At 53.8% G+C, this 12043-nt stretch overlaps 6 protein-coding genes across 6 annotated transcripts; 3 read left to right on the forward strand and 3 right to left on the reverse strand.

The window, feature by feature from the left end:
• Positions 1–3338: 3338 nt before the first annotated feature.
• LOC134429186 (scale keratin-like) lies at positions 3339–4173 on the reverse strand. The gene has a single exon (XM_063176297.1). The coding sequence runs from the start codon at positions 4139–4141 to the stop codon at positions 3746–3748; it is 396 nt and encodes a 131-aa protein (XP_063032367.1). The 5' UTR covers positions 4142–4173; the 3' UTR covers positions 3339–3745.
• Positions 4174–4756: 583 nt separating this feature from the next.
• On the forward strand, positions 4757–5196 carry LOC134429319 (scale keratin-like). The gene is given in 2 exon segments (XM_063176454.1): positions 4757–4795; positions 4798–5196. Coding segments are annotated over 2 exon segments (438 nt in total).
• Positions 5197–6651: 1455 nt separating this feature from the next.
• On the reverse strand, positions 6652–7091 carry LOC134429320 (scale keratin-like). Its single transcript, XM_063176455.1, is given in 2 exon segments — positions 6652–7050; positions 7053–7091. Coding segments are annotated over 2 exon segments (438 nt in total).
• A 326-nt stretch (positions 7092–7417) lies between these two features.
• LOC134429321 (scale keratin-like) lies at positions 7418–8536 on the forward strand. Its single transcript, XM_063176456.1, is given in 4 exon segments — positions 7418–7502; positions 7944–8004; positions 8099–8135; positions 8138–8536. Coding segments are annotated over 4 exon segments (582 nt in total).
• A 1466-nt stretch (positions 8537–10002) lies between these two features.
• Positions 10003–10422, reverse strand: LOC134429279 (scale keratin-like). The gene is made up of 2 exons (XM_063176407.1): positions 10400–10422; positions 10003–10339 (listed from the first exon to the last, which is right to left on the reverse strand). Exons 1-2 carry the CDS (start codon positions 10420–10422, stop codon positions 10003–10005), a joined length of 360 nt encoding a protein of 119 aa, XP_063032477.1.
• Positions 10423–11572: 1150 nt separating this feature from the next.
• LOC134429298 (scale keratin-like) lies at positions 11573–12000 on the forward strand. The gene has a single exon (XM_063176427.1). The coding sequence runs from the start codon at positions 11605–11607 to the stop codon at positions 11998–12000; it is 396 nt and encodes a 131-aa protein (XP_063032497.1). The 5' UTR covers positions 11573–11604.
• Positions 12001–12043: the final 43 nt, after the last annotated feature.

Genomic DNA, 12043 nt, shown 5'->3' on the forward strand with positions numbered 1-12043 from the left:
TGAAATCACGGCATTGTGGTTTATGTTCAGCCTTGATCGTCATGGTCAACACCCACTGAGCACCTTAATAAAAAAATTCCAGTGTAAAACCATCCCCAGAATGACCAGACCTCACAGACTGATCTTTGCTCTGGCCCCACATCGTTTTTTCATTCAGCTTTTGGAAATGCCTACCCTGAAGTACAATATAAGAACCCCAGTCCCATCTCCCATGAATTTCCCTGAAGTTGAGAAGTTGGGAAGATCTGGGGACTCCCAAAGATTTTGGGACTCCCAAATCCCCCATTTCCCACTGGTTTCATTAAGAGTAATTCCAGACAGAAACAATGTAAAACTGTTCTAAATCTCAGCATTCCTAAAGGAATCTTCTGCAACTGCTCTGGTACAGGGTCTGATTAAATAAATAGAAAGAAATTAAAAATTCATACTCACTAAGCTCCTCAAGGCGAATGAGCTGAGAGAAGTGTCTGGATGGACCCAGGCACTGGAGCTTATATAGAGGATCCAAACATTCCTGAGGGCTTGGAATCTTGCTTGGACTGGGGGTTCTGCCTGAAATAAATTGTTTACCAGCTTTGAGTCACAAAAGTTTGGAGTTTGTGGCAGTTCTGATTTCATTCTCATTCTCCTATCGTGTGATGTCGGAGTTTCACCACCTTGATTTCTTTAATCTTGGGTCTTAATTGGTGCTGGCAACTCCTGGCATCATTAGAGTGACCTCACTGGAATTACCATGTTCATTAAGCTGACTCCACATGTTGCTTCTTCCTTTACAACCTTGTCATGAGCTCGTCTGCTCCAAGATTTTGTAAGACTCATCTCTGGCTGACATGGACATTTTTCCTTAACAGCCCTTTAAAATTATCTGATAAATTAATTAGAAGCAGAAACCAGCTGATTCCAGAACTACCCAGGAATAAATGTGTTTTCCAGTCCTAATTAAAGAGACCTTGTTGGTCAGAGATGGATTTGAGGGGTCATGAATATCTGCTGAGATCATCCAGGACACTCAGCAATTCCCCAATAGTTTTCCATTGAGAGCAAGGTTTGGAATCAATCCCACATAAAAATCACTTTAACTAAGAAGGTTTTAGTGGTAAATAAAATTCAGGTGCTGGATGTTCCCATATCAAGTCTTGTGATTCCAAATTTGAGGAAAAATCAAAGAGGTAGATCAAGGTTGTTCTTTAATGTCGTGGGTGCAATCTCTTATCAAGAGTGTTCTGGCCCTTCTTGAGAAAAATACTTTGTAATGATTTCACAAACATTCATTATCTGCTGTTCAACCCAGCTAATGTTCGGTGTTGTATGACATGAGTGATTTAGACGTTTCACTCTTACACAACCCCAGCTGCTTTAATGTGCAGGAAACAAGGTGGTGCCTGCCATTACTTTAATTAAGTCATTATTTGTGCCATTGGAAGTCAAGGGTTAATGATTAGAGCAGCTCTTCTTTTCCTTCTTTAAAAAAAAAAAATCCTGTCCATATCTGTGGTTGAATCTTTTGTGAGTTAAATATTCCACCTTTGCTGTATTTGCTTTATTTCAAGCTATATTTTCCATTTATAATATTTGTTTATATTTATTATTATGGTATTATATATCTTTCATATCATTATTATTAATTATTGTTATATTATATTATTATACTTTTATTATATACCTTTTTTTTGGTGATTTTTTTCAGAGCAAAACTTTTAGGTTTTCACCTGTATCCAGTGCATTTTACAGACCCTACTTGTTATTCCTGAGAAATCCCCTCAGAGATCATATATCTGCTCTTAATTCCTACACTGAAAATTGGTTGTTGTGGTCCAAATATTGGTTTCACACAAATATTTTCATTTCCTCTGCAGGTGAAAAAGGATTTGGGTTTAGGTTTATGTTTTGTTTGTTGCCCCAACAAGTTCCCCTGTATTTGCTGCAGGGGAAGGAAAAAATTTATTCTCCAAGCACAGAAAGGGATTGAGTCGTTCCCACATCTCCCAGCCTGGGGGGATTTACTTGCCTTGATTTATATTTTACAAAAATCTGGCAGTCAGTGCAAGTTGTGCCTCATCCCTGGCACAAACTCCCTTCAAATCCAATCTCTTTTGATGGGCTGCATCAAAACCCTCGTGGGCAGCAGGAGAGAGGAGATTCTGCCCTGCTCGGGTGAGACCTCACCTGCAGAGCTGCCCCAGCCCAGAGAGGACCTGGAGCTGCTGGAGGGAGCCAAGAGGAGGCTCCAGGATGACCTGAGGGATGGAGCAGCTCTGCTGGGAGAAAAGGCTGAGACAATTGGGATTATTCTGTTTGGAGAAGGGGAAGCTCGGAGGTGACCTCACTGTGGCCTTGCAGGACCTGAAAGAGCTACAAAAAACATGTACAAAAAACTGAATAGCAATCAAGTTTAATGGAATAGTTATTGATAGAGTCAGCTTCTCAAATATGAATTAGGAATTCTCTTTTGTATTAATGTATTTGAGAAATTATGCCCTTGTCTCCCAGCTAATGGAGACAAACAGAAAAAAAATGTATAAGATGGATATATTCTCTAAATGTTTTCACTACTTAATGCTATGAGAATCCCTTTCCCAAGAGATGGAGTGACAGGATAAGGGGGAATGGGACTGACAGGGAGGGGGTTTAGATCCAATTTTGGGGATAAATTCCTCCCTGTGAACATGGGGATGCCCTGGCACAGGATATTCCATGGCTGTCCCATCCCTGGCAGCGTCCAAGGCCAGGCTGGACAGGGCTTGCAGCAACCTGGGGTGGTGGAAGCTGTCCCTGCCCATAGCAGGGTGTGGAATGAGATGATTTTAAGATCCCTTCCCACCCAAATAATTCCATGATTCTGTGATTACCTCTCTCGACTTTGTATTAAAAACACCACTATTTCAGTGCTCTCTGGGCTACAAAATTTATTTGGAGAGATTCCTCTGAGAAAAAAACCCCTCTAAGTGCAGATTTTCTGAGCAACAAGGGCCGTAAGAGCACTTGGGAAACACTGAGCAGTGATCTCTGCTCCCTGTTTTGTTGTTTTGTAGCCCTTGCATGTCCCAGGGCTAATTAACAGCGCCCAAAGCAGGGAGGAGCGGCCGAGCACCTTAGCCCTGATCAGATTGTTTGTAGCCACTGGGTTTGGCCAGACCGGGCCCTGCCCTGCCCTGACTTTCCCTTTTGTGTCATCCAGGGCAGGCTGCTCCTCTCAGAGTGGCTCCAGCACTCCCAGGCCCTCTTCAGAGATTTAAACAACCAGAAATGGTCAAGTTGAATAGCTCTGTTATAAGCAGGTAAGACCTCAAGTCAGTAATCAGCACCATTTAAAATAAAAAAAGATGAAAACGCAAAAATTCGATGCATAGAAGATTTATTGCAGGAACAACTTGAATAAATCACAGAGAGTACAAAGGAAAATATGGGAAAAGGAGACGTACAAAGAGAATCCAAAATATAAAGCTAAATTTTATAACTCATGCAAATGTCAAGAAGCAGAGCTGAATAAATGCAAAGACGACATGAAGTTCATATAACCGAGATAAAGGATAAAGATCAAAGAAAATAAAAGAAAAATTAAATTCAGATACATAATAAATTCACAAAATAAAACATTAGGGATTACATTTTCAAAGTGGAGATAAAGAAAAAAACTAAATATAGGAAAAGACAAGTTTTAAGGGAAAGGGCATAAACGGCAAAGATTTAGATGAACAACTTCTAGATTCCTCCATTGCTGACAGATAAAAAAGATAGGATAAGCCTAGCAGGGCCCGCAGGTGTCCCAGAGCTTCTTGCTGTAGCGGGGCAGGGCGCAAGGGCTGCAGGCGGGAGCAGCGTAGGCTCTGCCAAAGGTGCAGAGGCCCCCCGAGGCCTGGGTGGCGCAGGCGCCATAGAGGCCGCCCAGCCCCAGGGAGCCGCCAAAGGCCGGTGCTCCAGAGGAGCCCACCACGGCCTGCTGGGGGAAGGAGCTGAGGATGGGGCCGGGGAAGGTGACCACCACGGGTGGGGGCTGGATGAAGGCAGACGAGTCGGGGCACTGGCGGGCGCACAGCTCGTTGCAGCTCTCAGCAATGGGCTGGGGCACAGCCACGCTGGTCCTGGGCACTGGGCAGAGGTCAGCGGTGGTCCTGGGTGGGCACAGGTCGTAGCAGGACATCTTGGAGTGGGATGCGAGGGTGCTCTGCAAGAGAGGGCAGCCATGGCAGGAGAGCAGCCCAGAGCAGTGCCTGAGCCAAAGGCCAGGGACCCAGAGAGCCGCCAGCAGAAGTGCTGGCACACTTACCCTTGTTCCTGAGGAAGAGAAGGTGGCCAGGGCACTGCTTGCTCCACTCTGGCCCAGGCTGGGCTTTTATAGAAGCCCTGGCATTGCTCATCTCCAGCGTGGCCAATCTGTAGCCGATTCCTGGGTGCCATCCCTGCTATCAAGGAACTGACATGGCAGGAAGGCCAAGATGACCTGAGCAGCGGGATGTGCTGGGCTGGCACCTGGGGGATGCTGACTCAGGGAGAGGCAGGGGCCGCACAGCCCTGGTGTCAGCAGCAGCAGCAGCAGCAGGGAGTGTCCCCTGTGCAGATTGGCCAGGCTGGAGCTGAGCAATCCCCAGGGATCCTATAAAAGCCCAGCTTGGGCCAGAGTGGAGCAAGCAGTGCCCTGGCCACCTTCTCCTCCTCAGGAACAAGGGTAAGTGTGCCAGCGCTTCTGCTGGCGGCTCCCTGCTCCAGCCCTGGCCCCTGTGGCTCAGGCGCTGCTGCCCTGGGCTGCTCTCCTGCCATGGCTGCCCTCTCTTGCAGAGCACCCTCGCATCCCACTCCAAGATGTCCTGCTACGACCTGTGCCCACCCAGGACCAGCACTGAGCTGTGCCCAGTGCCCAGGACCAGCGTGGCTGTGCCCCAGCCCATCGCTGAGAGCTGCAACGAGCTGTGCGCCCGCCAGTGCCCCGACTCCTCTGCCTTCATCCAGCCCCCGCCCGTGGTGGTCACCTTCCCCGGCCCCATCCTCAGCTCCTTCCCCCAGCAGGCCGTGGTGGGCTCCTCCGGAGCACCGGCCTTTGGCGGCTCCCTGGGGCTGGGCGGCCTCTATGGCACCGGCGCCACCCAGGCCTCGGGGGGCCTCTGCACCTTTGGCAGAGCCTACGCTGCTCCCGCCTGCAGCCCTTGTGCCCTGCCCCGCTACAGCAAGAAGCTCTGGGACACCTGCGGGCCCTGCTAGAGTCACCAGCCACAGCCCCAAAGGCCCTGGCACCGCCTCAGCCCAGCATGGAGAAATTGAGCTCTGCACAAGCTGCCCTGGCCTCCTGCAGCCCGTGACACCCGGCCTGCCTCTGGCCTGACCACCCTCCTTCTCCCTGCCTCTCCTGCTTTTGTTGATGCAATAAAGTTTTTCTGCATTCATTTCCTGTCTGTTTTCCTCCTTTTCTGGAGTCGTGAATTGCCCTGGGGATGGGGAATTCTGGGAGTGGGATGGGAATCCGTCTTGAGGGATTTTCTGGGCAACTGACAATGGAAGTGGATAGAAAATATAAATGGGAAGTGGACAGTGCATGGTTATATGGGGAAGATAATGAATTCAAAGGGGAAAGGGAATCAGAAGAAAAAGTACTGGGTTTAGAGGAGGAAGAAAAGGAGAAGATGATGGAGAAGGAGAAGGAGAAGGAGAAGGAGAAGGAGAAGGAGAAGGAGAAGGAGAAGGAGAAGGAGAAGGAGAAGGAGAAGGAGAAGGAGAACGAGAAGGAGAAGGAGAAGGAGAAGGAGAAGGAGAAGGAGAAGGAGAACGAGAACGAGAACGAGAACGAGAACGAGAACGAGAACGAGAACGAGAACGAGAATGAGAACGAGAATGAGAAGAGGAAACAGAACATGAGACATGAGGTGACGGAGAAGTTTTAAAAAGAGAGAAAGAAAAAGAGATAGACAATGAGAGATGGAACTGATGATGCAGAAATAAAATATATAGGGCATAGTGATGCGCAAGTTTGTCTCTGATTTCTGTCCCTGATTCTTTATTCAAAGCCAAGGGTGATGCAGAGGCACAGGACATGTGACAGCCTGTGCTCCTGGATGGCTCCCAGCTCTGGGGACAGTTCATCTCATTGCCAGCATGGCGGCAGGTCTTTAAAGACCCATAGTGTCATTGCCTGTGAGCAGGGGGTATGTCTACTTTCAGGCAGAGTGATCGGACCTCCTTGTCCATGACCTAGACCATGTCCTTGTCATTGACCATATCCTTGTCCTTGTCCTTGTCCTTCCTCTTATCATTTCGTGAAGCATTCCCTCTTCTCTCCTTGATATCAATCCACTTCCACTTTCTTGCTGTTTTCTTCTCCAATAAAACTGCCCATGTACCCATTCCAAATTCTATTTTACCGATACTGTAAGCTTCCATTTTGAGTTTCCCAAGGAACACTAATTCTCCTCCCACTTTTGGAATTCCCCATTCCCTAGGGTCTTCATGACATGACTCAAAAAGGCAAAGGAACAGGAATTGGATGCAGGAAAACTTTATTGTACCAAGAATGGCAGGAAAGGCAGGTAGAGGGAGGGTGGGCAGGCCGGAGGCAGGCCGGCTGTCATGGGCTGGAAGAGGCCAGGGCAGCTTGTGCAGAGCTCAATTTCTCCATGCTGGGCTGAGGCGGTGCCAGGGCCTTTAGGGCTGTTGCTGGTGGCTCTAGCAGGGCCCGCAGGTGTCCCAGAGCTTCTTGCTGTAGCGGGGCAGGGCACAAGGGCTGCAGGCGGGAGCAGCGTAGGCTCTGCCAAAGGTGCAGAGGCCCCCCGAGGCCTGGGTGGCACCGGCGCCATAGAGGCCGCCCAGCCCCAGGGAGCCGCCAAAGGCCGGTGCTCCGGAGGAGCCCACCACGGCCTGCTGGGGGAAGGAGCTGAGGATGGGGCCGGGGAAGGTGACCACCACGGGCGGGGGCTGGATGAAGGCAGACGAGTCGGGGCACTGGCGGGCGCACAGCTCGTTGCAGCTCTCAGCGATGGGCTGGGGCACAGCCACGCTGGTCCTGGGCACTGGGCACAGGTCAGCGCTGGTCCTGGGTGGGCACAGGTCATAGCAGGACATCTTGGAGTGGGATGCGAGGGTGCTCTGCAAGAGAGGGCAGCCATGGCAGGAGAGCAGCTCAGGGCAGCAGCACCCCAGTCACAGGGGCCGGGGCTGGAGCAGGGAGCCGCCAGCAGAAGCGCTGGCACACTTACCCTTGTTCCTGAGGAGGAGAAGGTGGCCAGGGCACTGCTTGCTCCACTCTGGCCCAGGCTGGGCTTTTATAGCAGCCCTGGCATTGCTCAGCTCCATCCTGGCCAATCTGCACAGGGGACACTCCCTGCTGCTGCTGCTGCTGCTGCTGCTGACACCAGGGCTGTGCAGCCCCTGCCCCTCCCTGAGTCAGCATCCCCCATGTGCCAGCCCAGCACATCCCGCTACCCAAGTGATCATGTCCTCCCTGACACATCACATACTTGATAGCCGGGATGGCAACCAGGAATGGGCCCCAGCAGCTCGTTTAATGGTCCAAAGGGGTGGGGCAGGGCTGGAATCAGCCTGGGCCAGATGGACATCTCTGCTCTTTGCCCTGTGAAGATCAGGCCTGACAGGAGAGTTCTTTTTTTGCAGTCTCGTGGAACCCCCTCGCCACTGATTGCCAGCAGATGGAGTCTGGTTCTGCTGGGCTCTCCCGTAATGCAGAGATGCCCTTCATTTTGAGGTATTCTGCCATTCCTGCCCTACACGCACCAGCCCCTGACAGGTGTTCCTCGAACCTAAGTGCCATCCCTGTTATCAGGGATATGAGGTGGCAGGAAGGACAACATGGCATGGGCAGCGGGATGTGCTGGGCTGGCACCTGGGGGATGCTGACTCAGGGAGGGGCAGAGGCCACACAGTCCTGGTGTCATCAGGGAGTGTCCCCTGCGCAGATTGGCCAGGCTGGAGCTGAGCAATCCCCAGGGCTGCTATAAAAGCCCAGCCTGGGCCAGAGTGGAGCAAGCAGTGCCCTGGCCACCTTCTCCTCCTCGGAAACAAGGGTAAGTGTGCCAGCACTTCCGCTGGCCGCTCCCAGCTCCAGCCGCGGCCGCTGTGCCTGGCGCACTGCTGCCCTGGGCTGCTCTCCTGCCATGGCTGCCCTCTCTTGCAGAGCACCCTCGCATCCCACTCCAAGATGTCCTGCTACGACCTGTGCCCACCCAGGACCAGCGCTGACCTGTGCCCAGTGCCCAGGACCAGCGTGGCTGTGCCCCAGCCCATCGCTGAGAGCTGCAACGAGCTGTGCGCCCGCCAGTGCCCCGACTCGTCTGCCTTCATCCAGCCCCCGCCTGTGGTGGTCACCTTCCCCGGCCCCATCCTCAGCTCCTTCCCCCAGCAGGCCGTGGTGGGCTCCTCCGGAGCACCGGCCTTTGGCGGCTCCCTGGGGCTGGGCGGCCTCTATGGTGCCGGCGCCACCCAGGCCTCGGGGGGCCTCTGCACCTTTGGCAGAGCCTACGCTGCTCCCGCCTGCAGCCCTTGTGCCCTGCCCCGCTACAGCAAGAAGCTCTGGGACACCTGTGGGCCCTGCTAGAGCCACCAGCAACAGCCCCAAAGGCCCTGGCACCGCCTCAGCTCAGTATGGAGAAATTGAGCTCTGCACAAGCTGCCCTTGTCTCCTGCAGCCCGTGACACCCGGCCTGCCTCTGGCCTTACCACCCTTCTTCTCCCTGCCACTCCTGCCCTTCTTGGTACAATAAAGTTTTCCTGCATCCAATTCCTGTTTCTTGCCTTCTTGTGTGCAGTCATGAAGACCATTGGAATGGGGGTGTTTCAAGTGTGGGAAGGGAATCAATTTTGCTGGTATGGACACAGGGAATGGGAATCTAAGAGGAAGGGGAAGGTTAAAAAAGAAGAGGGAATAGCTCATTGGAGGTTAAAGTGGAGATGCAATTGCAATCAAAGTGGAAATGAAAGGATACGACGGAGAACTTTTGGAACTGGAGATGTGAGGAGACAGAGAACCAGGCAAAGGAGAATGAGACACAGTACAAGAAATAGAGAGAAGATGAGAAGGAGAAGAAGTTGAAGGAGGAGAAGGAGCAGGTCAAGGACAAGGACAAGCACAAGCACAAGGAGAAGGAGCTCTGAATATTCTGCTGGAAGAAAGACAGATCCCCCAACTTGCTGGCCATGAGACCAGTGGCTCTTACACATGTGCAGTTGTGTTGGCAAAGAATGGGTTTGGAAATGCAGTTTGGACCCATTCCAGAGCAAAGGCTACCAGAGCTCCAGTTCTTCTCTGCTGCCATGGCTCTGCTAAAGGACCTGGGACAGAAGTCAGAGGGACTTCCCCATTAGTCTTCCCTGTACGATAAATTTTTTTCATCAATTCTTCTCCTTCCCCTTCTATGTCTTACTCTATCTTCTTTATATTTTTTCAAATCCTTGTTTCCAACTTCTCTTTCCTCTTCCTCTTCTTCGACTTGCTCTTGTCTTTCTTCTTTGGGTTCTCTTTTCTCTTCTTCTCCTCTTCTCCTCCTTCCCCTCGTTGCTCTTCTCCTTCTCTTCCTCCGACTTCTCCTTCCCCTTCCTTTTCTTGTGCTTCTCGTCCTTCTGAGCCTCCTCTTCCTTCTCCTAATCCAACCCTGTCCCATCATTAGCTATCTCTTGACTCAGTGTGCATTTGGGTATCATTTTCTTGTCCACATTATTGTCCTCTGTCCATGACCCTCATCTCTTTCACTTTTCCTTCATCTTCCATCTTCCATTGATCCCGGCCGGCAATCCCAGAAATGTCATATGCCCTCCCACTCTTAGAATACCCTCATCCCTGAGAATGTCCTGTTTTGCGCAAAGGAAGCAAAGAGACAGGAATTGGATGCAGGAAAACTTTATTGAGCCAAGAAGGGCAGGAGTGGCAGGGAGAAGAAGGGTGGTAAGGCCGGAGGCAGGCCAGGTGTCACGGGCTGCAGGAGGCAAGGGCAGCTTGTGCAGAGCTCAATTTCTCCATGCTGGGCTGAGGCGGTGCCAGGGCCTTTGGGGCTGTGGCTGGTGGCTCTAGCAGGGCCCGCAGGTGTCCCAGAGCTTCTTGCTGTAGCGGGGCAGGGCGCAAGGGCTGCAGGCGGGAGCAGCGTAGGCTCTGCCAAAGGTGCAGAGTCCCCCCGAGGCCTGGGTGGCGCCGGCGCCATAGAGGCCGCCCAGCCCCAGGGAGCCGCCAAAGGCCGGTGCTCCGGAGGAGCCCACCACGGCCTGCTGGGGGAAGGAGCTGAGGATGGGGCCGGGGAAGGTGACCACCACAGGCGGGGGCTGGATGAAGGCAGACGAGTCGGGGCACTGGCGGGCGCACAGCTCGTTGCAGCTCTCAGCGATGGGCTGGGGCACAGCCACGCTGGTCCTGGGTGGGCACAGGTCAGCGGTGGTCCTGGGCGGGCACAGGTCAGCGGTGGTCCTGGGCGGGCAGAGGTCGTAGCAGGACATCTTGGAGTGGGATGCGAGGGCGCTCTGCAAGAGAGGGCAGCCATGGCAGGAGAGCAGCCCAGGGCAGCAGTGCGCCAGGCACAGCGGCCGCGGCTGGAGCTGGGAGCGGCCAGCAGAAGTGCTGGCACACTTACCCTTGTTCCCGAGGAGGAGAAGGTGGCCAGGGCACTGCTTGCTCCACTCTGGTCCAGGCAGGGCTTTTATAGCAGCCCTGGCATTGCTCAGCTCCAGCCTGGCCAATCTGCACAGGGGACACTCCCTGCTGCTGCTGCTGCTGCTGCTGCTGACACCAGGGCTGTGCAGCCCCTGCCCCTCCCTGATTCAGCCTCCCCCAGGTGCCAGCCCAGCACATGCCGCTGCCCACTCCATCTTGTCCTCCCTGCCACATCATATCCCTGAAAACAAGGATGGCACTTAGGTTAGAGGAACCCCTGTCAGGGGCTGATGCGTGTGGATCAGGAATGGCAGAAGTCATCAAGATGAAGGGCATCTGTGCATCACACAATAGCCCAGCAGAACCAGACCCCATGTGTCTGCAGTCAGTGCGCCAGGGGGTCCATGACACTGGGAACAAAGACTCCTCCTGTCAGGCATGATCTACGTACTCCAAAGAGCAGAGATGTCCATGCGAGCCAGGCCGATTCCAGCCCTGCCCAACCATTTGGACTATTAAACCTCTTCCTGGAGTCCATTACTGGGTGCCATCCCTGCTATCAAGTATGTGATGTGTCAGGAAGGACAAGATTGCTTGGGCAGCGGCATGTGCTGGGCTGGCACCTGGGGGATGCTGACTCAGGGAGGGGCAGGGGCCACACAGCCCTGGTGTCAGCAGCAGCAGCAGCAGCAGCAGCAGCAGCAGCAGCAGCAGCAGCAGCAGCAGCAGCAGCAGCAGCAGCAGCAGCAGCAGCAGCAGCAGCAGCAGGGAGTGTCCCCTGTGCAGATTGGCCAGGCTGGAGATGAGCAATCCCCAGGGCTGCTATAAAAGCCCAGCCTGGGCCAGAGTGGAGCAAGCAGTGCCCTGGCCACCTTCTCCTCCTCAGGAACAAGGGTAAGTGTGCCAGCACTTCTGCTGGTGGCTCCCTGCTCCAGCCCCGGCCCCTGTGGCTCAGGCGCTGCTGCCCTGGGCTGCTCTCCTGCCATGGCTGCCCTCTCTTGCAGAGCACCCTCGCATCCCACTCCAAGATGTCCTGCTACGACCTGTGCCCACCCAGGACCACCGCTGACCTGTGCCCAGTGCCCAGGACCAGCGTGGCTGTGCCCCAGCCCATTGCTGAGAGCTGCAACGAGCTGTGCGCCCGCCAGTGCCCCGACTCGTCTGCCTTCATCCAGCCCCCACCCGTGGTGGTCACCTTCCCCGGCCCCATCCTCAGCTCCTTCCCCCAGCAGGCCGTGGTGGGCTCCTCTGGAGCACCGGCCTTTGGCGGCTCCCTGGGGCTGGGCGGCCTCTATGGCGCCGGCGCCACCCAGGCCTCGGGGGGCCTCTGCACCTTTGGCAGAGCCTACGCTGCTCCTGCCTGCAGCCCTTGCGCCCTGCCCCGCTACAGCAAGAAGCTCTGGGACACCTGCGGGCCCTGCTAGAGCCACCAGCAACAGCCCCAAAGACCCTGGTGCCACCTCAGCC

The sequence above is a fragment of the Melospiza melodia genome, chromosome 25, assembly GCF_035770615.1.
Source record: "Melospiza melodia melodia isolate bMelMel2 chromosome 25, bMelMel2.pri, whole genome shotgun sequence".
NCBI lineage: Eukaryota > Metazoa > Chordata > Aves > Passeriformes > Passerellidae > Melospiza > Melospiza melodia.

Coding starts and splice junctions, on each gene's coding strand:
- LOC134429279 (XM_063176407.1), bottom strand. CDS start 10,422: ATGTCCTGCTACGACCTCTGCCC. Junction 10,340..10,399: donor TCCTGCTACGACCTCTGCCC/GCCCAGGACCAC, acceptor GTGCCCACCCAG/GACCAGCGTGGCTGTGCCCC.
- LOC134429298 (XM_063176427.1), top strand. CDS start 11,605: ATGTCCTGCTACGACCTGTGCCCACCCAGGACCACCGCTGACCTGTGC.
- LOC134429186 (XM_063176297.1), bottom strand. CDS start 4,141: ATGTCCTGCTACGACCTGTGCCCACCCAGGACCACCGCTGACCTCTGC.